Below are 27,792 nucleotides of genomic sequence, written 5' to 3'. Positions count from 1 at the left end.
TTTTTCCATCAATCATGTATGTGGCGCTATCAAACAGTGCCATAATTCCGTTGTTGACAAAACCAACACGTAAATTAGCAGCATATGCCGTATCAGCTGCAACATTCGTCACAAGTTTACCTTCTACTTCAATAAACGCTTCAGCGGGCAAGAAATATCTACTTGTATCATGAACCTGTAATTCGATTCTCCCTCGCTGATTTGGTAGTCTTGCGTCATAGGAATAAAACTGATAATCACGTACTGACTCGTACTTAAGGACAGGTGCCTCCATATCAAATACTGGGTCTGATTCGCGCCTGAACATTTTTATTATAGTTACCATTTTTCCAAATGATGATCATCGTCGACGAAGACCGCTTCCTGCTATTAAATTTGCTGTTATATTTTTTTCTGCTTCTTCAGATATCGCCGCTAGTTTTTGATTTGCAGCCTGATTTATTATTTTACTAACATCTGCAGGCATCACCTCAGTACTTGCCAGTTTCACCGGTGGTTGTTGTTTTCGTCGCAATAATCGTGCTAGTCTTTCCTTGATCGCCGAGAACGCCTTACCAGCAACATTGACAATTGCACCAGGAGCTTTATCACGAACAATATCAATAGCCTTCATCGATAATTGTTTTGCAACAGGTGCTACTTTTGGAGCTATCCTCGTGAATAATCCCCGAATGACATCACCAAGTCCATTTCCGTAAATAACACTATAGATTGGTAATCGTGAGTTTACCGCTCTAACCTGTGTGGGTTTACGATGATTATCATGCACAATCATCTTATTTTATTTACCATTTATCTAACAACTAGTCATCAACGAGCTCATCAATAAGTTCTCGGTAAACGCCGATATCCATGATGCCACCTTGAAATAGTCGCCGACAAATATCAGCTGCTTCATTGGTTATTTCTGGTGAATTATTTCCAGCTCGTTTTCCTCCTATGAGAACTTCTAACCGTGACACGTCATTGATGATATTATCAGGACATAAACCAGATCCTGTTTTAGGTTCATCTTGAGGTGTTTTAAATACTGGTGGTTGCATTACCGGAGTAAGTACTTCAGCGGTGTCCGGGGGTGAGTCACCTTCTCGAAATCCATGTGGTGAACCTGTCGGTGTAAATGTTACAACCGGTGCATGAATTTTCTTCGAGAAGGGTGATTTAAGTGACTTTTTAGCCTTTTTAATTTTCGACATCAACCCTTGCTGTGGCGAAGAAGATTGTTGTTGTTGTTCTATTTGTTGCAGAGGTGGAGGAAGCTGATACTGGGAGGACTCTCCTTGTTCTGGTTGTTCCCGTCTCCCTCTAAGTCTTTCTACTTCTTCTTTAAGTCTTTTAAATTCTTGACCTCTAGCTTGTTTTTTATTGTAATATGCGCGATATATCCATTTAATGAAATCATCATCATTTGTTTTTCCATAAAAGGGTTTTAAAAAATTAGATTTATTAGATATATTTTTTGATATCATCTCAGGTAATCTCTCTCTTTCAGTGTTTCTAATTTCCTCAACAACTCCTTCGTTAAATCTTGCAATTAATCTTAAGCTCTCTTCTGCTGTTTTGGGTTCAGATGCAAGTTTTTTTCTAACATCGGCGACTTCAGTACGAAGTTCTTCAATACCTTCAAGTATTTCCTCATCAACAGGTGGAGGCTGAGCTGCGGCTATGTCAGTTGGAAGGTCTCGTAAAATCTTTTTTGTTTGTTTGGTTCTTCTTGCTGTTTTTTCAGCCTGCACTGCAGTTTGTTCTAATACCGGAAAAATACCCTTTTTCCTCTTCTCATCTTCCTCCGCAATATCTCCCCATATAGTTTTTTCAACAGCCGATGCAGCTTTCTTAGTAGCTGCAGTGACGGGTTTAAATAGTTTTTTAGTGTCTTCTTCGTACTCAACTTTTGATTCTTGCTGCGCTTGCAGATTTTTTCTAAATGAGTCTCTGACAGGAAGAAATTTTTTAATTGTTTCTAATCGTTCTCGTGCTGTTCTTGCAGTATGAGATTCTGGATGTATCATTTTATTATAACATAATAATTTAATTAATATCAGCAGAAGAGGAGCAGCAGAGAGGGTACCTACCAACGTTGGTCGTCAAAAAAATAAACAAGAAATAAATAAACACGTAGAGTACTTTATTTTTTCAGCTACTATTTCGAACTGAGGTTTTATTAGCACAATCGGTCATTGCAAAAATAAACATCTCAAGGAAAGTTCATTTGTAAAATCTGGACCTTTCTACGAGATGATTTATTTGTTTGTTTTATTTGTTTTGTCGGAATTCTATGGTCTGTTCACCCTCTCTGCTGCTGAAACACTGCTAAAATTGATATTTTTGGTTGCCCTTCGCGTGCCACACACAAAATCGTGTGACGTGTCTGTGGAGTGCGTGCCGTAGGTTGCCAACCCCTGTTTGATCTATTTAGTGTTCATGTTACTAATACATATGAGAAATAGGGTTTTATAAAGCCCAACTATATCAAGAGACTACACCTTAACTTTATCACAATTAGTATTTTGCAGTAATGGTACTACAGTTTCGTCCTCTTTTATTTTTACTTTATTTGTGTTAAGCCACTTTATAATAGTTCATTAGCTTTGTGAGATTCTGGCCATCAAAAATCCAACAAAAGCGTTGTGAATATTGTTTGGGGCATATTCGGAAAACTCATACACCTGTCTTACTTAATACCATTACTTGGTTACACGAATGGAGAGCTGTTCAAAATTGTCAACGAAAATAAACATGTTTCAGATAATATAATCTACCTTTATTATATGAAGATACAGTTACAATACATGATTTAAATAAATCACATGTGCCAGCACATAAGCTCATAAAAGAAACGGTCAGATGCGATTGAAAAGATAGAAACGATAGGCTATGTGAAACACGCGGGAAGAGAAATATAGTAAGTTTTGATGGTGAATTGTGCACTTTTTGTCTTAGTCACAAAAGAGATTAAATAAAGATTATAAGATGTCACCCAATCATAGTACCTTGGAAGAAATAATACTGCCTAGCAAATATAGCCCTACCGGGTACTACGTGTAACTAAAGGGAGCTAAAGGTTGCCTGCCGACCTATATGGCGGTCGGACAGAGTGGCTTCCCCTAACGTGTAAGACTTGTCAGAAAAGCAAAAGAATACATAAGTTACTACTTAGAAGCACGCTCTCGTCTTCATGACCACTAGTATGCATATGACATTATGTTCATGAATGTCTCACACAATAATGATATCTTTAACCTTAAAATCTTCGTTCGTTATGATCAAACATGAGCAGTAATTATATGCATAATTAAATATAAAAGATGGGTGGCGCAATAATGAAGTGTATATTTTACACTGCAGCATCATGGATATGCTTTTGTTCATGAAGCTCACATTACTGTCTGCGTTGTACAACAATTATTATTACTTTAAATTGTTTTGCATCACTTTCATTTTATAACAAAGACGATAGACTGTACAGTTTAAATCATTAGTTCAGATTTTTGATTTTATTTATTTGATTTGATCTTCCAACTATATACAGCATTCCTGAAAATAGTGCTGTTCCCCCTGCGATTATGGCGAATCCGAATCCTGCGTGATAATTGACAGTTTCTCCTGGCGATAAACCACTTCTCCTTCCGGAGTAAACAATTGCCCCAATCAACATGAAAATACCTGAAATAAAAATGTTCCTGTTCAGACCAATGTTTAATTTCCTAAGGAAGTAGACACTTGTACAGTATATGTGGTGGAATGTGATTTTCAATCCATAATAAAGATTTAAATACAACATATATTCAATAGTCTTAATATCTAAAATGTATCACGTAGAATGGTTCAAATTGACAATAAAAAAGGTCGTATTCATTTAGAAACGGTAAGTATATAATGCAATACCTTCAGATTCTGAGTTTGTTTTTCCTATTTGTTAATTATGGACTGGGTCAGTGCAGACAAACATACAGTATATTCCACCTCTTAGCTTTATCGTGAAAAGAAATGTTGTTTAAAGATGGTTAATGGAATATATTCACTGATATTTTAGTAACAAAACAAACAATGTCTTGTAAGGTTGGGAAAAGTACCATAGTCCAGTGGTTGTTGTTGTTGTTGTGGGGTTTAACGCCAATTTTCAGCACACGATAGGCTATACATGGCGGCCAGTATTAATGGTGGAGGAAGAACCAGGAAAACCCCGGAAAGAACCACCGACCCACGAGAAGCTACTGGCAAGCTTTCTCACATGCCCACATTGGCTGAATCTTAGACTCGAACCGCCGCAGACAGAGGTGAGATGGCAGTGATCCGTAACGAAGAGCGCTTTAGACCACTCGGCCACTCGGGGCCCCTAGTCCAGTGGTAATAAGTTTGTTCTACTTTACGTCATGCTGACGTAAAATACGCCCAGGGACTCCATTTCGGGGTAACCTATATTGTTTTATATACAGCTATTTTGCTGCTTTAAGACTTCATTAATTTGTAGTTTTGGGATGATAAAGCATGTATATGTTGCTGCTGAACTCACGTTTGCAAGAGTCACATAGGACAGGAGTATTGAAGTCTAACGAATTTTAGATGGAAGTTAGACTGCCAATGTGTCTAGAGTAAGGTTTAATTATTGTTTTCATATAGTTCAACACTCATCTTTATATTTACTAGGTTGATAAGAAGAATTTAACTTAGCGTGTATTTGCTTATCATATAAATTATGCGCAATATTCTGTGACATCTAATGTTCGGTCAAGTAATGAACGAAACTCACACAACCCTACGCATGTATCACATACCAGCTCCAATCGCCACACCCGCGGCAGCAAGCGCAATCGTCTGGCTTTCTTTCATCACGAATATACGTATGAATCCAAGCACAGCTGCACCAGCCACGAAGAACATGCCCAATAAAAGGAATGCACGAGCAACAAGGACATACTCTGGAAACAAAAAAAAATGTTGTATAATATCACGTTTTCTGAGTGAAAGGTGTTTCGGTATTTTTGTTATTTACGGTATAGTGCCACGAGTAACATTTCCATAGAGTACGAATGATAAATTGAATAAGCGTATATCTAAATCAAAATGTCGAATTATATAAACTGACCAAAATGCATGCATATGATATGAGTATGTGAATCATCCAATTCTTTCAAATTAAGATAGGAAACCATTGTTTTTTAATCTAGCTTAGTTAGAAAAGATGGAAAGTCAATGTCGGAAGTACAGATCAGCTATGAATTATCAGACTTATAAAGTTTTGTTGTTTCAAAGACAGCTCTTTCGTAGGATAAGTCACAAATAATCAGTTTATGCGTTTTTGTTTTGTGACTGATATTCAACCATTTATGTGATTAGCATTTGTGACGGGAAGGGAGATCACTCGTATGAGCGTAACTTTTATCCCTTAAAAAGTGTATGTGGTTCCCGCATCATCAGATATAAACCACATAGCCAAGCAGAACACATGCAGTCTAGGATAATATATATGGTCTTAAAATAGATCTCATAATCAGCCAATCGGACAAACGAAAATCAGAAATTATATAATTAACATACCGTTGAAATAGTAGAAACCATTTGAACGTATAATAATCTATCTGAAAGTGTCCACTAAGGTGATGAAGCAGCTCTTGAAGAAACTTAGAATGAACCTAGCTGATATAGTGTTGAATCTACAACGTTATCTCTATATTTGAATAGGTACATGAACCTATTCATCGACACACACACACACACACACACACACACACACACACACATATATATATATATATATATATATATATATAGAGAGAGAGAGAGAGAGAGAGAGAGAGAGAGAACACATTTAATACAAATAGCATGGTTTTCAAAGTGATGCTATAAAGAAATTTGATACAAAAATAAAATTGGTATGTCAAATTGTGATCCGCCCATGTCGCAATAATACGCATATATGAATATTCTTGCAACCGTGTACTGTTGATGCTAGATCAATGATGAATTTCCGCATATTAATTATCAGAGATCTATGATGATAACGATACAATATTAATAATCCCCGTTTTTAAATAAATTTAATATGGTACACAATGTCATCGCAATCTTTTCTGTTTTGTGTTTCCCCTCCTCTCTCATGTATAACTGACAAACTACGCAGATATCTGGAATGAGAGAGAAAATAATTTGGGCTGGATGAAAACCTTGAAAATGAACTGATACAAGGTAACCTACAAGAATATGGATCGTCGTAACGGTATGTGTACACTTTCCTTTGGATGTATCTACCGCGTTTATGTAATCACTGATACAAAGTTGCAAATCCTGTTGATATTTTACGGTAAATTTCTCGGTTACGTGGTACACATAATGTGATGTATTAAATGTTTTGTTGTTGTTGTTTCTTAAACCTATGATGATGTCCTTAACATAAATATGAAAAAGTCCAAAGCCCCCTACTTTCTTCCTCTCTCATTCTCTAGAACATCGTAGCAACATTTGTGCGAAAATCTATGAAATACTAGAGTATTTTATTTTCCCTTGTGTAATCCCACTGTGTCTCTTATGAATGATGGTAAAAGTTGTCATACCGAGCAAAGGATGAGAGAGAGAGAGAGAGAGAGAGAGAGATATTTTTACGGTCGGTAGTACTGTGATAAAATCAGAAGAATGACTTAGATCAACTGTAAATATGTTCTGATTTTTTAATTATCTTTTGTTGGTTACTTATTTCTCTTAAATTCTATTCTACATTAATTTCCATGCACCGGTACGTGAATGGCTGAACGTTCATGTGGATGACGTATCTAATCATGTGCCTGCAGTGCTCTACTTTCTTCATTAAAATCATCTTTCATGTTCAAATCATAAGTGTGTATTACAATGATTAAATTAATGTGAGCACAATATAAAATCATTAAAGAAAATAATCAGCTTATCTAATTGCAAAGGTGATTGTGAATAGCCACAAAAGGGATGTAAATTCCTTTTTGTAGTGGAAGATGAGAGGAGATAATTTACTAGTCAAAAAACAGTTGCCTGTGGTAAATAAGAACTCCGTTACGAAGGACAATATATCTACTTGTATGTGATATATATATATATATATATATATATATATATATATATATATATATATATATATATACATACATACATACATACATACATATATACATACATGCATAGGTTTCCGTGTTGTTGTGGTGTGAAGTAAACATGTATAAGAAGCAAGCACTTGAGTTAAAACCTGCCACCCGAGGTTAAGCATTACATAGGAAGCTATCACAATTGACTGCACTTAACCGAACAGAATAACGAACAGATAAGAATATCGAAAGATTAAAAAGAATTAGGTCTACTCTGAAGGGATTTGCAACTCTGGCTAGGAAAGAAAGGAAAATTTGTTGAACAACATTTTCTCATAATGGTCATGGTTACAAATTATCCTTCCACTCTAATCATTTCGTATGTCTCATAATTTTGAAGGTGCCACGATTGCGTCTCAGTCGGTATAACAGACCAAGATCCAGTCGAGGACTCACACAGTCGTCAACTCATATTACAATCCAGTTGACAACATATAATACGAACCAGACTATGGCTTCCGACGAGACATAGTCGGCGACAAGGGCTACACATTCAGATACTCATTGGTGTGACAGGCAAACAACCAAACAAAGTTATATACACAATTATTTGAAACAAAAGAACATTTAATCTGTCCAACTGTTTTTATAAAGCTACCAAATTGCGAGTATATCAATTTTATTTACATTCTAGAGTCCTTACTTACTCGTACCGTTATAACGGTATCCAAATATCATGCCCATGGTATCCTGTTCCAAAACCGTCTCGACATTATAATTTGCTGGTACAGTTGCAACAGCCTTTCTTATGGTGCTGTTAAAATTCAGGTTAAATTACTGCGTTGCGCCAATGAAAAGTACCATCATAACAGTCACATGATTATTACTGCAAGATAATCGCTAGTTTTACTGCTGGTACGGTAACGTGCATATCTGCAATGCAGTAAGTACCGTTGGAACGATAACATTTACAGTTGTACCGGCACAAGATGATATTGCAAAGATATACAATACTCTGAGCCAACACAAATTATATTGCATCGGTATTTGACCACCGTTACGCCAGCAACATAACGCTATTGCAATGATATATGAGTACCGCTGAGTCAGCAACAGAGCACTATTGCAATGGTATACGAGTACCGTTTAGTCAGTAAAATAGAAAATAGTAATATCGCAGTGATACACGAGTACCGCTGAGCCAGCAAAAGTGCACTATTGGAATGGTACATGATTATCGTTGAGCCAATCAAAGAGCACAATTGGAATGAAACAAAAATAAACTTGTGATTGAATATGAATACCGTTACATTGAAAATACATTGCAAACTGACATGTTACCGCTACAACGGCAGGAGTTGCAGATGCATTAATATGGTTCATCGTTGCTACAATAATTGAATACTGTCCCATTTCGTATACCGTACCTTACTGCCAGATCCGCAACACAAACACATGCCCCAAAGCAGTTATATTCATACTCCGAATAGGTAAGAATATATTGTTTATTGCGTCAGAAAAACTGTATTTTCCATTTCGCTGTACACATTAAAACTGTGTACATTAGAAAAGTCTCCTGCATGACCTTGTCAGAGTTTAATATTGAACATAGTGTTATGTATATTTCATTTGCTTAGTTTATTAGTGGGGCCCCGAGTGGCCGAGTGGTTTAAAGCGCTGTCCGTTACGGATCACTGCCATCTCACCTCTGTCTGCATGGGTGCGAGTCTCGGATTCAGCCAACGTGGGTATGTGAGAAAGCTTGCCAGTAGCTTCTCGTGGGTCGGTGGTTCTATCCGGGGTTTTCCTGGGTTCTTCCTCCACCATTAATACTGGCCGCCATGTATAGCCTATCGTGTGCTGAAAAATGGCGTTAAACCCCACAACAACAACAACAACTTTATTAGATTTATTTAGTTTTATTTCAATACATGAAATGTAACATGTATGTTGGACTTACCATGTCCAAAATTGAGTTCATTTCGGCTTGATCCAAAATTATTTTTTTAATTTTATTTATTGTAAACAGCTAATACATCTATAAATTATTCTCTATGTGAATGGGTCTAAAACCAGAATTATTATTAATAGAAAAAATAAATATGTTTTTTGCGTCTAGGATTTGGAATTTCCTTAGTGTACATAATACATGCTATTATTTTGTAAACATCAGGACCAGTCTAGAAGGTTATTTTTCATTAGGTAATGTGCTCTTTTAGAAATTGCCATTTGTGACCTAACACAAAGTAGAGAACTAACTATAATATAACTGACAGGTATTTATCAGCTGCATTAGGATCTAGCACACTGAACTTCTATATTATGTTGTGTCCGGTTGGTCTGAATTTTTTTCTTCAAATTATTGAATTTAAATGATTTTTTCACTCTGGAAATACAAAAGTGATATGGTAAATTTCTTGGATAGAGACAGTCACTGGAATTTACAGTGTATTCAAACCTGGAATTATATGCATGTGATTCACCAAAAGTATATTGGCACATCAAAACACTAGGTGCTATACCCAACACATAATGGCCGTCAGTTTTTGGATTTATTCTGGACTTGTACTGAGTTTTATTTAGGACTTTATATTATTAGGACTTGTGTATGTAATTCTTGAATTATTTTAGGATTTAATTCGCAGTACCGTATGTTTATTTTTCTCATTTTAACTTTTTATTCTTGGGAAATAAATTATTTGTTAAATTATAAGAAGCTTTTTGTCTTGTTACTTATTTTAAGAGCATAGACTCGTAACATCAATAATCGAAAGAATAAGTCAGGTGACTTAAGGACTGCTTTTGCTATGCATATGGACTGTTATGCGATTGTATGAACATACATTTGTCATTGTCTTCATCGTTGTTATGCCTTTGTCGGTATAGTCATTATTATTTTTACATACTCATCTGCATCACCATCATCATTATCATCATTGTCATCTTTGGTAGCAACATCAAGGAAACATGCAAACATTTAAGCACGGTGTCCAGCTAAGTTTCTGCTTTCGTTGGTGTTTACGTGTGTTGTGTGCGTGTATGTGCGTTGTATGCATCCATGTGTGTTTGACCTTGAACGGTATTAAGCTGAATACAGTTGGCCTCCCCTCCACCATGTCTTGTACAATTCATCCAGAGTCCAACATATATGTTTCCATCCTGTATTGTACCAATGCGCTCCCAGTATGGAATGGCGACTGAAATTACTACGAGGATGAGGGATACTATGGAACATATTAATCCTGCAATTCCAATAATTCCCATCTTGCACCTGTAACAGCAATTATACTATAATTCAAATAAATTATCATTTCCTCTTATCCTTATTTGATTGACTGTAAGAAGAATCAAATATTATCTGCTAAACTAGTGAGAATTCAAAGACTATATTACAGATGACTTAACACACACTCGCACACACACACGTTTACAGACATGTATATATAATATGTCTATTGAATCTTTAAGTTCAATATAAAGATGAGAAAAAATATTTATTACATTGTCAACACGCAGCATACCACGGTAGCACAACGATCGCTCCACAAGTTTAATATACTCTGCAGCTGACTACACTGATTGGAATATACACTTATCTTCTCCAGTGATCGTAGAGTACATGTATAGTAAGTTCTGATACAAGATAATTTTAAACAAAGTTACTGAAATACAAATATTCCACGTTAGGGACGCATATATATATATATATATATATATATATATATATATATATATATATATATATATATATATAAAAGCATCAAATAGAACAAAAGTCGATTGTGCCCTGATATTGCTCGTGTTGCATAACTATAAATTTGCAATTAGCTATCCGAATTATTCTTAGGGTGTATTGTTGGGAATGGATATCGTACATTACACGTATAGGGTTCTATTCAGTTAACCGCAATTTGCATAACTAAGCACAGTTATCACTTTGGCGAGAAATATTATTCTGAGTCCTGAATGTGTCTCTCCTGTGTTATTAGTCATTCTAATCATCATTATCACGATACTCATCACCATCATTATCATCATCGTCAAATGCCTAAGTTGGAACTGGATCTTTAAAAAAACGACCATATTAGTTAACCTTATGTTCTTTCTGAAAAACCTGCATTTGTGTAAAGTACTCCTTAGATTAAATAGAAAACTGATTAGCCAATGAAATAATAGGTGGTACGTTATCGTTATGCTCTTATCTTCTTTTCGTTCTGTTAAGAAATAAACGCTGTCCATAGATGTATGGGGTTAATGGAGTTTCCTAATCAAGGTACATTTGAAAATTTAAAAGAAAATAAATAAAAAACAACAAGTAAAACATAGTTGTGACTTCTTGTTTCTGTCTTTATTGACATAATCATTGCTTTTTCACCATCATCTTTTTGATTCAACGACGATTACATAAAATATCGAGATAAGATGACAAATAGTCATTGCTCTGGTCTTACCTCGTTTGTTTTTCTCCAGAATAAATGTTCACACGTCGTATCCAGAGTAATAGGACAACATCTCAATAGCTCTTACATCAAACGAAAAGCCGCTAGTATCTATAGAAAATCAAACAAATCAGTCGACAATTCTTAGGTTCTCAATACTGTATGATCAATATTAACTTTAGGGAATACTGATGACGTCACAATCAAGCCAGTCTTTGTACCTTTTTGCCATACATTACTGTAAATATTGCACCAATTGAAACTGCAATAACTTTATAGGTTCAATCCCACAAGTCAGGTTACTCCCTCTCTCCAGCAAGCTACATTATAATATATATTTTCGTCTGAAATATATTTATCCAGACATCAGTTTACATCGCCAAACTAGGTAGCGAACTCGCCTATTATAGTATTTTGTCTTCCGCATATGTATATTTGAAGTTTTAAATTCTAGTAAGCCTTCCCACAAACGTAGAATGTTACCAAGACCTAATTCACCGGAAACGATAGACGCGTTTAGGTTGACAGTAGCTAATTTACAAGGTATCAATATGAGCTCTATAAACAGTCTGCGTTAAAACTAATGTTGTCTTAGCTCAGACGTGCTGACAATAAATTGTAAATCAATCAAGATAACACAAGACCTGATCAAAGGTAATTTAAGATTTTTACAGCAGGTATGTAGATACAGGTGGTAAAGTTTTGACTGTCGCTGCTCAACTCTTGAACACGCACTCACACTCACACACACACACACACACACACACACATATATATATATATATATATATATATATATATATATCGCAGTGTAATATATCATCTTCAGATGAACACACTCGTACGAGAAAAAGACAACGTTGTAATCAATTAAAAAGTAATATTCACTGCCACTCTCGTACGCAATAAAGACAACGTTGAAATCAATTAAAAAGCAATAATCACTGCCACAGAAGGACTAGGTTACAAACATCAATAGCAAATGGCGCAGCTGAATTGCCTTACGTGATAAAATGTATGCTGCTTGCATATAAATCTTTACAATTAAACTTATGCGATCCGATTGTCAATTATTCCATTTATTCGCTCGCATATACAACTAGAGTGCCTTCAGAAATCTCTATCTATTAGAATGTACATGTACTTACTAATGTGCAGTTCACATTACCATGGAATCCTTGATGGAGACAAGGAAGAAACACAAAATAATACCATATCACCTTACTGTTATAATAATTAGTATGGTATTGTTACTAATTAACAACTCATGAGTGTACGAAGAAAGGAAAGAGTTAGAAGCAAAGAGAGTTTATTCTTTCACCCACATCCGTTGCTAAGGTCGTATGTAATTTTTCCTACCGAAATAAAACCCAAATTAGGTACTTGTTGGTAACAGTTGGATCAACGACATTTCGTGGCCCAAGCCGACTTAAGAAACATACCAACATTCATCGGCGTATTAATATGGCAATTAATCAACTTGCAGCACAGGTTTGCGAATAATCCATGTCAGTGAGTTTACCTTGATGGTAACATGTGATAATTATGTTAATAGACCACACATAAAATGATCCATCCATCATATTGTTACAAGCCAGTGGTATTTACTTGACCGAGAGGTGTCAAATCCTAGCGCAATTCCGCTAGAAGTCATAAATTTACCCCGAATTTCCAAAGAAGCCCATACAACTTCAGTTGTAAATTTGAAAACCCGACGTGTCCATTCTATACATAAATTTAACTCTAATCAATGCAAGACCACATATCTCACGACTTTCCAGTTACAAATAAAAGACACATCTGTGGTTTCTCTTCATGTTTCCGTACCGGTAGCAGTTCACGCCGTAGAAACTATACAACTATCCATTAACACAGGTAACTATTTTAACTACTCCGCCGCAAGTCAGTCAATTCATGGTTTCAAGTCACATTTCGCGAGTAATACTGCATCACACTTGCCAGCATTGCTAAGGAATATTTCCATTGCACAGAGTTCTAATAATTAAAGAAGTAATATAACAAATCTAAGAATTTCTTGAAACGGGACCCTATAACAAAATGTGCATGCTCCAGATTAATTACAATATATTTGTTATCCTTCCATAGTGGATTGTCTAAGTAAATGTCGGATATTGCCTGCTCTATACGTGAGATAGCTTACGAATATTTTATTGTTTCTACGCGTTTTGCTCTTAAGCATGTCCAACGTCAACCAAACGTTAAAATAAACGTAATTGTGAGTCAGCCCGGATTTCGCATTGGCATATGTATGGATATATCATAATCTTGGATGATGAGATCGAACTCTTGCCCGGAGGTTGTAATGTTCCGGGGAGCCTTGGACATGTGGTCCACATTTAACTTCCTTTGCAACAAATTGTTTTACAGGAAAATTTAGTGAATCCTCTGAATTATTTGGGTATGGTGCAATTAAACAACATTTAGTTGGACTCTGACATGAGAGGAGGAGCGGGCTGATCCAATATGTCATCATTTTGAGTTGATCTCATTGATACGCCTAAGACCCATTTATTCCCGTAGGTGAACCAGTTGGCATGATGATGAAATTTCGGCTGCTACGCACTCAACTCACTCCTTTCTCAAAAGTGAAATACGTACACAGAAATTTGTACAGATCAACCCGTATATATCCACAGGCCCAAACGGAGGATTGCTCATGACAACTTTAACATTCATTTTAAAGGAAAACACCACGGTGATGGTACTTCGAGAAATATATCGAGGTCCGTATGTAACCATATCTACGCGGAGAGAGCTCAGATCCACGAGATTTTCTTCAGCCTCAACGTGTATGGAAATAATCGTGTTTTTTTTTGTTGTTGTTTGTTTTGTGGACCAGATTAATCGCCGATAAATTCGTGATTCTTTTCTTTGAATATATTGTGGACAATTGGTTTTCCAGAACCGCAGATGGAGAGATGAAGTCTTGACAAAATCAAGTGGATTATACCCTTAGATTTTATTACAAGTGTGCCCGAGATGGTACGCACCTTAATATGTACCATGCTTATTGCCATGCGAGAAGAATCGATACTCAGCTAAGAAGTGTATTTCTGGGATAAACAGGGTCGTAGGCATTTAACTTAGAAGAAGATGTTTGCATACGAGAGCGTTTGCAATGATAATAATGTGAGGGAAACCTGATGGCAGAAGCATGGGAATATCAAGGTCTGGGTATAATGTACAACTATGTTGTTAGCATTAGCTACCAGTCCATTCATGTTGGTGTCGCAAACGTCGAATAAATAGCAGACCTAGCTCTGAACGAAACCATCTGATAAATAAGTACCATACAAGTCAAATTAATTTGTTGAGACGATCTCTGCATGATCCTGAGCTGGATGACTATCAGAGGTCTTCAAATTAAACAGAGCCTGGTTCTAATATGAACATGAACATGAACAACAAAAATGACCTAACATGTCTTGACCATCCTGCCGCCCTTTTGTCTGTCGGACGTTTTCAAATTTACAGGCAGCCGTTCCAGTTCCATTTTACCAATTATTGTGCACAGCGTTAGTCTGTTTTTGGTGCTGCAATTGGCGAACATTTGTGCTTTATAATCAATATAAGCGGGGTGAGAATCGAGATTATAATGATAACTCGTTCTCGGCTTCTGGTTTTGAGATTAGACCTCCTGAACAATGTTATTGATAGTCTATCGAACAAAAATAATTTTTGTTTGATGTCTCACTTATAATGTACCGACTGACCAATACAGTAAACCATGGTGTTCCTGTTTGTTTGCAATCTGGGATTGAAACTGTTTTCAAATATTTTATGAGCACAGCGCGTCATTTTTCATTTTGGAGGACCTTTTACTGCTACTTCCTGACTGCCATATCCTCAGATCCCAGATTCGTGATACCACAAAATTCTCGAAACTGCTTATTGAGGTTGATAATCTGTTTAGAACCGAGGGGTGCTTTATTTGTGCATCATCCAACGTTTGTTTCTTTGAGGTGCCTAACGTTCAGGAAACATGTCCTTTGTCGCTGCAGTGTTGTTGGTGGTAAGAAGTCTCTTGGCTCGTTTTCGCCTTTACCAGTAATTAATCTCTACCCCACTTTACCGCGAGGGCTCCGTCTATTCTTTATGTAAAGATTTTCAAATCTCAGTTTCTCACGACAACGCATTGAACTAGATCAGACGTATTTTAGTGTGCGCGTTAATGCATTTCTTCTTTATATCACATAGCTTGCACCTCGCTGCCGACACCGCAGAAGTAGTTTTCGTTAGCAGTTCTTCTGCATCATTAACTTCGAGTATATATGTTGTTTCATCTTTGTAAGGCCGATAACCTCACAAGTACCAATATCCCCAATCACAAAACCACTTAATGTCCTTCAAGATGTAACTGTGGTCGTATATTAAATATAGTGTGCGTGAACCTATAAGTATCACCGTGGCACGACATGCCACAAGTAGGAAACAAACTCGACCCATTTGCTTCAGCTGCTGTGGGCTTTCTGGAAAAGATATGTAGATATTGATCTCCTGGTCAGAGGTGAGACTGTGGTAAAAGCTGAACTGGAGGTAAACTAGCTGATCATTTTGAATATAAAAGTAGTAGTTGCGGCACAAGGACGAGTTTTTCAAAAGCAGCAGCGATAGACATGAAGTCTTGAGTGTCCACAAGGACGTTACAAAAGTAGATGCTTGTAGCGGTAGTGTTGGCTTTCGTTTTCCCCGGATAGTCAGCCTAATAACATTGTAAGCTCTTAAACGTAAGAATTCTGGCTGGTTATCAACGCATTGCGCCGGATCTTGATATTTCTATTTTTGACAATGTTGAGATCGCCTGTTTACGATTGTACCGTTGTTGCCAGTATTGCTGTTGTGTACCGGAAGTCAAATACATGATCAATACCAACATGGCGGTGGTGTTTACAAGCACATTGCTACTTCTGAGTTGGAGAACTCTGACAGCAAGCAAATATATTTCGTCTACAGTGACGAGTCGCTGGTCACAAAAAAGGCACTCCGGATTTCTTTTCCAGAAAGCCCACGGCATCTAAAGCAAATGGGTCGAGTCTTGAACTGCTGACACAACACCCTCCCGCATAGCTAAAACAGTTGGAAGGACAGGGACAGCTGAAACAGCAGCATCAATCCATCGAAGTAACTTCCTGTCTTAACTACTATCGTCTGGTGTACCGGAAGAGCACCTAAATAATCGTCTCAAAATATGAGTGATGAAGAGGTAGCTAACACCAATGTCTTATAGAAGGCTAAACCTGGGGCCAGGGTTGCTGCCTCTCTTTGATTATATCAGCAAGACCTCAGTCTGGCAGTAGAGATCCACTTCTATCCAGAGATAACCGAAAGCACCTTGTGAAATTAGCAAGATGACGCGATTGCCAAGGTCTCTTTGACGAGCATTAACTATTGATTCGTTTGCAAAAATTTCTTCTGAGAGACTTATCACTGTACATTGTTGAATATGATATCCTGTCAAAACTCCAACCCATGCCATATTTCTGAACACATGTTTATGTACAACGTCAAATAAAGGTCCATCAACTGCATTCTTCAAAGGACTTCCTAAATAAGAAATGTATCTGTGATCAAGTTGACCATTCGGACGAATTTTCTTAAGGACACTTTTTCAAAGATGGTTTAGTCTTATGGAAATTTTTTGTACAAATCTTTCTTGTTGTAGCCATATAATCTGCACTCTAATAAAACATTCCTCTTATATGACTAATAAATGCTTCCAGCCATAATTCGATTCATGTTTGTCTTTGTGTCTATGCACCGACAATTTTTATTGTTATGGTAGCATTAGTAATGTTTATGGGGAGAGGCTTCCCCGAGTATCCTCATTCTTCATTTCTTAATCAACATTTTACATAACTAATAATTATCCATGATTTTAGTCTATATTAAGATTAGTATTATTTTTAGGGAACCACATTTACTCGAGACTGAATTCAGGACATTGGTATTCTTTTCGATTCTTGTGTAATTGTTGTTTGTCAGGTTTTTATTGAAGTTATATTAATATAAATGTTATTAATAACAACTTAGAAAATTCTAGAAATGAACTTTTGACCGTCATCCTGGTACTCGTACCGTGACATAGGATTTTGTGTAAGGTATAACTATTCAGAAAGTCTTCATTCCATATCTTAACATCAAGAGTAGTGTAAAACCACAGATCATTAATATGTGTGTACCAGAAGTCTAGCTTGGGACTGGTTTTCCAGTTCTTCAGCAAAGTAATTTGAACGTAAGATAATCAATACATTTGTACTTAGACACAATTGTTAACGACTTCAGGGGTGGGAAATATCAAGAATAAATTATTTAGTATCTTGCATACATTTTTATCGTGCACATAAACCGTAGCTATGTAACATAATCTTGTTTTCGGTGTACGAAAATTGTTTCTGTTGAATTTTCGCTTCATATAACACGTGCTTGACCAATATATGTATACGCTAAGTAAATCTTATGCGACTTTAAGATTATTTGCATGGTTAGACCTTGGTGTCGCACTGAAAATATCAATCTACGAGGTTGTTGTGATGTGAAACGTCAATCTAAACCAAATCATGCAAACATCTAAATTCACTTCTCTATTAGTGTCAGAATGTGTAGGATAAGTACAATGATGACTTGATTCATTTATTTATTAGCAGATGTTATCCATTTTGCACAATAAGCAACGTTTATTTCCATGCAGATCATATTGTGTAGGTACATATATGTCATTGATATATACGAATGTTTAACCCATAATGGAAAGCGCGCACTTTATTATATTTAGGAACTAAATTACATATTACGCTTATCTTTCCATTATAATGCATCTTTCCAAAACTTGTCTTTCTGGGAGCTTTCTTATAATATTCATGTTTCCAGTTCCTACGTTTGAAATTTCATCAAACATTCGTCGTGAACGATATAAATATAAACCGTTGTAATCTAAAAATCGTTAGGGGTAGAACATCATTTTAAATTAACTTCAACAATGAAATTTATATTAATTGAATTTAACTTAAAAGTTGTTAGGCATGAATATGTGTAAAGAGTCTTTTATGAATGTATTATGCATTCCTATAAAGGTGTATACGTCCCGCCTTATATAGTATTATTTTCATTTTCTTTTTTTAAGTAAGGAAACAAATTATGATACAGACGAATAAGAATAAAAAGTGATTAACACACTAGTCAATTAAGATATCTTATAATTGTACTTTCTAGTTGCTACAACAAGATAAAAAGCGCCATGCTAGCATAATCCTCAAACTTGCCCATAACATAAAGTTAGCATTTCCTGTCTGGAGTTGCAGCTAAATCCAAAGTCCACCCCACCACATGAAACCAATAAGTGACTCATTCAACAGACAAATAAACAATACAACCGGCACTGAAACATATCTGCAACATATCTGCAGATAACTAGGTCGTGATATATGAACACCTTACAATCGAGCAATATAAATTATCTTCTTATGAACACGATGAAAGGAAATCCAATTTCAAATCAAATATGAATGGATTTCGATATCAATAGCACTTGTCTTACTTTCAAAACCTTTAATATAAAAGCGGAGTTTTCTTTGCACCTGTGCACAATTGTATCTCAGCAAAATCTATGTCCGACAATGTTTATTGCAAATATCCCGATTGTCAACACCACCGATCATGAACAGCTGGTATGTGATATAAGCATTTTTTAAAAGTTTGCACTACAACTGTCAGTTTAAATCTAACTTTATACACTATATACTAATGTACGGAAGTTTCAATTATCGACTTGCTGCCCTTTAGTTGCATTAGCTTTCAAAACATACCCTTTGTGACTTCGTCCCTCATTTTCGCACAGGAAAGTGATAAAGAAACTATCATTAGGCAGTGTTGCTTGAAAGGAAATATGAGATATACTGTTTGCAATAGATCTATGATGCGTCAGCATTTCACAATCAGACAGGTTTAATTCTTTTGTAAATAACATATTATCAACGTATACCCACCACCCCACAAACAATCGTTATTTCACAGAGTAAGTGCAACGACATATCCACGTGTACATTAACTCGGATCATAGCCAAATACGAAGTGTTATAACCCGTTGCCATGTAGCTGGTACTGTCAATTGGCACGAATTTTACATTATACAGCTTTGATTTATCATTAGGACGTCTTGTCACTGCTGCATTGTGAATCTCATAAATTTATCGATTTTAAATTTACTTAGGTGCAAAATGGCCAAGGTAGGCAGTGGTTATCTTTTGATTATATCCTGTACTGTACAGAATGAACTTGCGTCAATTTTCAGGCGGGTCCAGTAGCGAATTAACGTGTTGGGGCGCCAGACGTCTTGTGGCGCCAAAACAGCTGATACAAAATAAATTGCAGGAAAACGTTGCGAGGCCAACATCGTCACCCGGGGAGCAATTTAATTTTAGTATCCCGCTGGGGGTATATTGTATTAGGTGCTCATAATTACAAGTGAGTGTAGTATGTTTAAGGAAAGTTTTAAGCAAAAATGTGTCCCGTCAATGTTTCAATGTGTCCAGTTTGTTTACTGATGCAGCAGCTCAAAAAATAACCACTCTTGCTGTTTTAGTCGTCCTTCAAAACTCCAGTTTTCATAGCATTTAAGTACCGTGACGAATTTAAGAATATTTGATCTGCATCATTGATCATTTTTGAAACTACTCAAACATTTCTATTTTTTTTTTTAACTGAATCAGTTTTATATATACTGATATACGTACACATGGATACAAAAACATACACATATGTCAAAGATACCTTACACCACAAAAAAACGGAAATTTAATGAAAATGTTTTGTTGTTGTAAATTTGATTTGGTTTAGTATTTATTTAAATCACAACGTTTGAAGTATCTTTACAGCACTATTCAATCAATCAACAATTGTAAAAATGAGTAACCAACATCAATTTTAGATCCTAAAGAAATGTATTTTCTTATAAACAAAATTAAGAGTACATCATATTGAAAAGATAAATTACCAAACGAGTCAGTAAACACACTAAAGTACGTACTTTCCCAAACATTCATGTTTCCTAGATTATGCACACTCATGTACACAAAGTGATCAAAAGCAAATGAAAAAAAAAAAAAAAAAAAAAAAATGGAGGAGATAAACGAAATAAGAGAAGCTTTAATACATGTCATAAATAAACAAATGAAACAATTCTCTGTTTTCACATTGAGTCGTGGTAATAACAACTGACACTGATATCACCGGCAGCGAAAGTTCGCCAGTACCATGGGGTTTTCAATAGTCACAAATGTGTGAAATCAAGGGACGCAGTTTCAGAAGCCGTTCTTGCAATTGAAAACCACTGGAACAGAATACCATCGTCGCTATAATTAGTTTAAACTAGTTTGGCTTGTTGTTCAGCGCAGTGACATAGCGAGGTTACTGAGTGTCCCGTGAATCGAATTTTTTTTTTAATTTAAGATATTTAAAATGTGACCTCAGGGACTTTGAACAAAATCATTGTACTCTATTGACCTATAATTTGCTCAGTTTATATATTGCCATAACAAAATAAAGCGACCGTCAGTATATGTCAGAGAGAGAGAGAGAGAGAGAGAGAGAAATATATATATATATATATATATATATATATATATATATATATATATTCCATTCTTTAATTGCCGGTGGATCCAGAGACGGAATTTTATTGAAAATAACACCCAATAGGCATAATTTAATAACCTGAACTGTGTTGATTGATCAGAGTGATTTACCATCCAATATAACATATACCTAATAAATGCACAAAATATATATTTCAAACGAACATATTTTGCAACGAAAGCGTTATCGTATTTTTCTAAAGCGTCAAAACATATACACTGTATACATTCGTTACGCTTTATGCATGTTCAGCAAGGTTAGTGTTATCATAAAACACATGTAAACATTTTTTACGTTTGGAAAGAAATTCTGTCATTAACGTGTTGGATATCTTAATGAAGGCGTTACAAAGGTAAAGCTAATGTCGTATGATATAGAACTTTATTATTCAGTAAGATGTTTACTCCAAAATCATAGTGTATGCGGGACCGTCTTAACAACATTGTAGGCTCTGGGCAAAGCAATGCACTGGGTCCCCCTACCAGCCAATATTCATTAACAATATGGACAGCATGATGCCCCAAGAAGCTTGAGGCCCTTGGCAACTGCCCAGTGTGCCCATGCCTTAAGACGGCACTGAGTTTATGCACGCTCAATATGGGAGTGAAACATGCCTTAAAATTAATAGTCTCGACTATGGTGAGTTGTTGGAGCTAAGGGATTCGTTATATTGTTTCAAGTTTTCTACTGCTTTGTATTTATTTTTTATTTTTTTAGTCTTGGTAGCGGGTTGGCGTAACACATAACATACCGTACTATTTTATAGTAACCTTTAATTACAATTGCATATGCTCATATACCAGGTTTGACATAGTCATTTCAGATCTCATGCGTTGCATGCAAACTTCTAAATTTTGAGTATGTCGCAACACTATTGCGAATAATGCTGCACGCGTATTATTTGCTACTTATGCAGCAAGTTTCACGAATCGGCATTATGTTATTTATCAGGCCCCTGTTACTCCCGATTGAATTCATTAGATACTCATAGGACACATTTGTATCATTGCAATGTCATGTTCCTTCTATCTTTTCACCTTTTTAAATACAATCTGATTTTCTGTGAAAATATGGCTGGAATTGTTAGTTATTCCGCAATGTTCATGATAGGCGTTGTGTGATTAATCCAATTCATCTTATTACCCCATATTCAACCATTAAGATGCTCAAAAGTCTTGTTTTTATCAGAGTAGTGGCCTGCTTCTATTATCATACCATCTACATAGAAATAATAATATGCGAAATTGGTTTATGTTACTTCTAAAATCTATATGTTAGCACTAAGAATAGCTGTTTAGCGCACGTCACGTGAAGAATTGATTATCATTACGTTGTAAGATTACAAATAGGGAGTTTATATATTCTTCCCTCGTGATGCGTTAACTAGGTGTTAGTTCAACTGACTGCATATGTCGAGGTAAAGTTAAAGTAACCTTTGATTGGTCTTTACTGGGTCGACGTCAAGGTAGACGTTTCCGGTGTATTATCAAAACGAAGTCTAAAACGATATAGAATATTCGATCAACCACCCCGTCCACCGCCTGGCCATGTCAAACCAAATATATTATGCTTTGAAAACTCAACAATATATTTCGGTGGGTATTTTTTCCTTTTAATCAAGGTGTAAGGTAGTAAACACTATAATTTAGATATTCAGCTATGAACAGCATCTAAAAGTGTGTAAAAGATACTACATTGTTTCCTTCTTGTAAATAGTTAAATCATATATATATATATATATATATATATATATATATATATATATATATATATATATATATATATTAATAAATATGGATTATGCGCATTTGGTTGTAGCGCCCATTTTATGGAATTCTTAGATTTGTATGAATATTTGTGTTATTATTGGAATTCGGCAACATGGAAATATCCCTAGCCCGAAATGATGAGCCAATTATTAGGAGCAAACGTCACGAAGTGAAGTGTTAGTGTATTTCCATGATGCCATGATTCACTAGTAGTGACTTCAGGCCAAAACCTAATGAATGTCCCTGCCGTAAGATAGTCCATATTAAAATCTAGTGGTGTACATTGGTGGTGTGACTGCAAGGGCAGTACTTACGGTAGGAAACCGGTAAATGACACAAGGGAATTAATAAGAAGGGAGTTGACAGATACCGTTTATGTCACCACGTGGGCGAATATGGTACCGTCATATTGGCGAAATGTGCCTGGAAAGCATACATTGACTAGCCTAAGGTGGCGGAGTTAAAATAGTTCCCATTGTTAGGGGATACTCATATATTTTCTAAGGCGTGAACGGGTGGCGGTACGGAAACATGATGAAGATACAAGATGCAGATGTGCGGTTGATATATATTTGGCAGTTTGTTTTCATCTGTGGTCTTGCATTAATTAGAGGAAAATTTAGGTACAGAATGGACACATTATAGAAGCAATACTGTACTTACTAGTGTTACCTCTCTGCGGTGGTCCGAACTGATAACATTGAAGCTATATATCGACCTTTTTATCTTTTAAAAAAACTCTCCGGAGATATAATGCAACCACAGTTGTTTATGGCCGTACGAACTTGTACACATTAGGTAATGTTATATCAATCACAAAACTTGTTGATTGATGCAGGTAGACTAATCTATGGTCGTGAATTTGTTTAAATATCAATAACGAGTAAGGACTACGTGGTTAACAATCCTAACAAAAAGATAAGTCTTCGTTTTCGACACGTATTGAGAAAAAATAGTTGGCAGTCATACGATATTTTGCTTAGTTTTCAGGTCACCTTTCTAACTCTTGACTGCGGGCTTGATGCCTAACCGTCTACGGTGGAAATTCATACAATTTGTATTTTTTAGGTTTCAAGTGTACATATTTAAGGAACCTCTGATTGTTGTAGAAACAAACGACTCCAATTTTGTTTTCTTTTTCTTTCATCTATTATCATGCCATGAACGTAAAATGAGTTTCCAAATTGAAAACTAAATTTTATTTTGCTATCGAATGTGAAGATATGAGTGGAAAGATCTTAACAGCAAGCGTTGCACATACTACTACTGCTACTACAACAACTATAAAAACAACTACAACTACTACTACCAACCCTAACACTACTACTACTACTGCCACTACTACCACTACTACCACCACTACTACTACCACCAATAATACAAACACCACTACTACCACTACTACTGCTACTGCTACTACCACCACTAATACTACAACCAATACTACCATACGATTACTACTACCACTGCTACTACAACTACTACTACCACCAATAATACTACAACCAATACTACCATACGATTACTACTACCACTACTACTGATTATGTTACTACTACTGATGCCATTATTACGACTACTACCACAACTAATACTACCATAACATTACTACAACTAATACTATTACTATCACAACTATTACTACCACTACCATTACCACCACGATTGCAAGAACAAACTTAAAGACCTAATAATGTTCCCTAACTTAAACATTTACAGCATGTTTTTTATGTTTTCTAATTTCATATTGTTTGTTTTCTGTAATAATATCATTATGTGTTTTTCGTGTTACAGGTGTTGCCTAATGTTGTAAAGCGCTTAGAGCTTCAAAAGATTAGGCGCTATACAAAGTCCTCATTATTATTATTATTATTACTACCACAACTAATTCTACAACTACTAGTACCACTAATACTACTACCGCCACCACTACCACTACTGCCACTATTACTACCATCACTACTAATAATGCCACTTCTACCACTGGTTGCTATTACCACTACTACTAACACCGCTACCACCACCACAACTATCACAACTAATACGACCACAGCTACTACTACCATTAATGCTACTACTACCACTAATTCTACTAATACCACTACTACTACTACTACTAATTCTACTAACACCGCTACCACCACCACAACTATCACAACTAATACGACCACAGCTACTACTACCATTAATGCTACTACTACCACTAATTCTACTAATACCACTACTACTACCACTAATTCTACTAATACCACTACAACTATCAGTATTATTACAACTACGAATACTAATACGATGACTATCACTACTATGACTACCACTACTAATATGGTCGAGTGGTCTAAAGCGCTCTCCCGTTACGGATCACTGCCATCTCACCTCTGTCTGCGCCGGTTCGAGTCTCGGATTCACCCAATGTGGGTATGTGAGAAAGCTTGCCAGTAGCTTCTCGTAGGTCGGTGGTTCTTTCCGGGGTTTTCCCGGGTTCTTCCTCCACCATTAATACTGGCCGCCATGTATAGCCTATCGTGTGCTGAAAAATGGCGTTAAACCCAACAACAACAACAACAACCACTACTAATATAACCACTACTACTTCTACTACTATCACTACTATTACCACCACTTATACCACTAATGCTACCACAAAAACTAATACTAACTATACTACATCCACCACTATTAATACTACCATAACCACCACCATTATTACTACTACTACCACTACTACCACTAATACTACCACTACAACTACCACAACTAATACTACCAATGTTGCAACAACTACCGCTACTACTATTACTGCTACTACTACTACTACTACCTATACTACTATTGCTATTGCGGCCCCGATTGGCCGAGCGGCCGAGTGGTCTAAAGCACTCTCCGTTACGGATCAGTACTATCTCACCTCTGTCTGCGTGGGTTCGAGTCTCGGATTCGGCCAATGTGGGTATGTTAGAAAGCTTGCCAGTAGCTTCTTGTGGGTCAGTGGTTGTTTCCTGGATTTTCCTGGGTTCTTCCTCCACCATTATTGCTGGCCGCCATGTATAGCCTATCGTGTGCTGAAAAATGGCGTTAAACCCTACAACAACAACAACAACTACCACTATTACTATTACCACTACTACCACTACTACTGCCACTACCATTACTACTACGACTACTACCACTAATACGACTACCACTACTAATATAAACACTATCACATCTACTACTAACAGTACTATTACCACCACTTCTATCACAAATGCTACCACAACTACTACCACCACTATTAATTTCCTTCCAATACCACCACCATTACTACTACTACTACTCCTACCACTACCACTACTACCACTAATGCTATCATTACTACTAATACTACCATTAATACTACCACCACTACTACTACTACCACTACTACTTTTAACACCACTATTAGCACAACCACTACTGCTAATACCACTACTTCTACTACTACAACCTACTACTACCACCACTACTACTACCGCTACTGCTACCATAACTAATACTACCACTGACACTACTAACACTACAACTACTACTACCACCACTACTACTACCACTATTGCTACTACCACTGCTGCTACTACCACTACTACTACCACAACTAATATTAACACTGCTGCTTCTACCACAAATACAAAAAATACTACTATTAATATTACTACTACCAATATTATTACTACTAATTACTACTACTGATACTACTACTACTAATAATAATGATCACAATAATAACAATAAGAAGAGAAAGAAGAAATATAATTCCGCAAGCATGCTGATAGGGATCTTTTTTAAATACACGATTCACGTATGAAATGAACTTAATGTATCCGCTGTGGGAATAAATAAGACAGGAACATTTAGTTTAAAAAGTACCTTTTTAGAGCGTCCTCCTCGGATGCGGGAGGTCGTTGATTCGATCCCCGGCCAAGTATTACCAAAGACTTACAAAAGTCGTACTAACAGCTGCCTCGCTTGGCGCTCAGCATTATGAGATTAGTGTTAGGACTGGTAGGCCTGGTGTCAGGATAATGTGACCGGGTGGGAAATCATGCTACATGTCTGTGATATGATGCCCCAGTGCTAGACATCACTATGAACTGCCACATTGTAGACATCGTAGTGATATGACTGAAACAAGTGTTAAAGCTACTCTAAAAATCCAAATCACATCACATCACACACCCTTTTTAGAGCCATTTGTCACAGAGCCCGATAAAAAAGACCAATTCTATAACAACAAATGTGTTGTTCCGCAGTTCGCTCGATCTGAAACCTGATTTAAAATAAAATGGGATGAAATGATCATTGTTGGGTATTTATCGATGTGTATATTTTACCTAATCACTCACAACGTAAATAAAGTCCGATGGCCTTTATGTTAAGTTTGTGATTAGGTAAAATGTTCACATCGATAAATACCCAACCATGATCGTTTAATCCTCATAATTCAAACTTCGTCCTTTCTATAGTCAAATCAGCTTATTACATAAATAATGCATGATAATTTAAGTAGCGGGTACTTTCCTTTCATTCGCCGCTTCAAATCGCCCTATAACACATACCCTGTACAGAACGACAAGAACATATTGACTACTGTCACAGTTACGTTTATTAAGAAACTTTATACTTTATACCTTAGGCAATGGCTATCAGTCCTTTCAACACATTTCGTTTATTTACAACATTTTTGTTCAATTTTAGTCAGTCCCATCTGCTACGTCAGATGACCACGGCCTTACATAATAACAACATATACGAATTGAACAAGTTTGCTAAATGAAATTTCCAAGCAAACCTTAAATCATTATGGATTTTATCAAAGAACAGCATGGAAATATGAACAAGGTGATGTTATCTCTTGCCAATATA

General features: G+C 36.2%; 1 protein-coding gene across 2 annotated transcripts; it reads right to left on the bottom strand.

Moving 5' to 3' along the window:
- Positions 1 to 2,742: 2,742 nt before the first annotated feature.
- LOC149784222 (uncharacterized) lies at positions 2,743 to 27,013 on the bottom strand. Of its 2 annotated transcripts, XM_089932277.1 has the most exons (5): positions 26,797 to 27,013; positions 11,504 to 11,602; positions 10,124 to 10,323; positions 4,779 to 4,922; positions 2,743 to 3,666 (listed from the first exon to the last, which is right to left on the bottom strand). In XM_089932277.1, exons 3-5 carry the CDS (start codon positions 10,314 to 10,316, stop codon positions 3,479 to 3,481), a joined length of 525 nt encoding a protein of 174 aa, XP_089788403.1. In that variant the 5' UTR covers positions 10,317 to 10,323; positions 11,504 to 11,602; positions 26,797 to 27,013; the 3' UTR covers positions 2,743 to 3,478. The 2 variants fall into 2 exon arrangements, with proteins under 2 accessions (XP_089788403.1, XP_089788402.1); XM_089932276.1 differs by lacking the exon at positions 26,797 to 27,013 and having other exon boundaries at positions 11,504 to 12,128.
- Between the last annotated feature and the right edge of the window lie 779 nt (positions 27,014 to 27,792).

This window comes from Sinohyriopsis cumingii, chromosome 14 (assembly GCF_028554795.1).
Source record: "Sinohyriopsis cumingii isolate HCF-2022 chromosome 14, ASM2855479v2, whole genome shotgun sequence".
In the NCBI taxonomy this organism is placed as follows: Eukaryota; Metazoa; Mollusca; class Bivalvia; order Unionida; family Unionidae; genus Sinohyriopsis; species Sinohyriopsis cumingii.
This window is presented reverse-complemented; position numbering and strand designations above follow the sequence as displayed.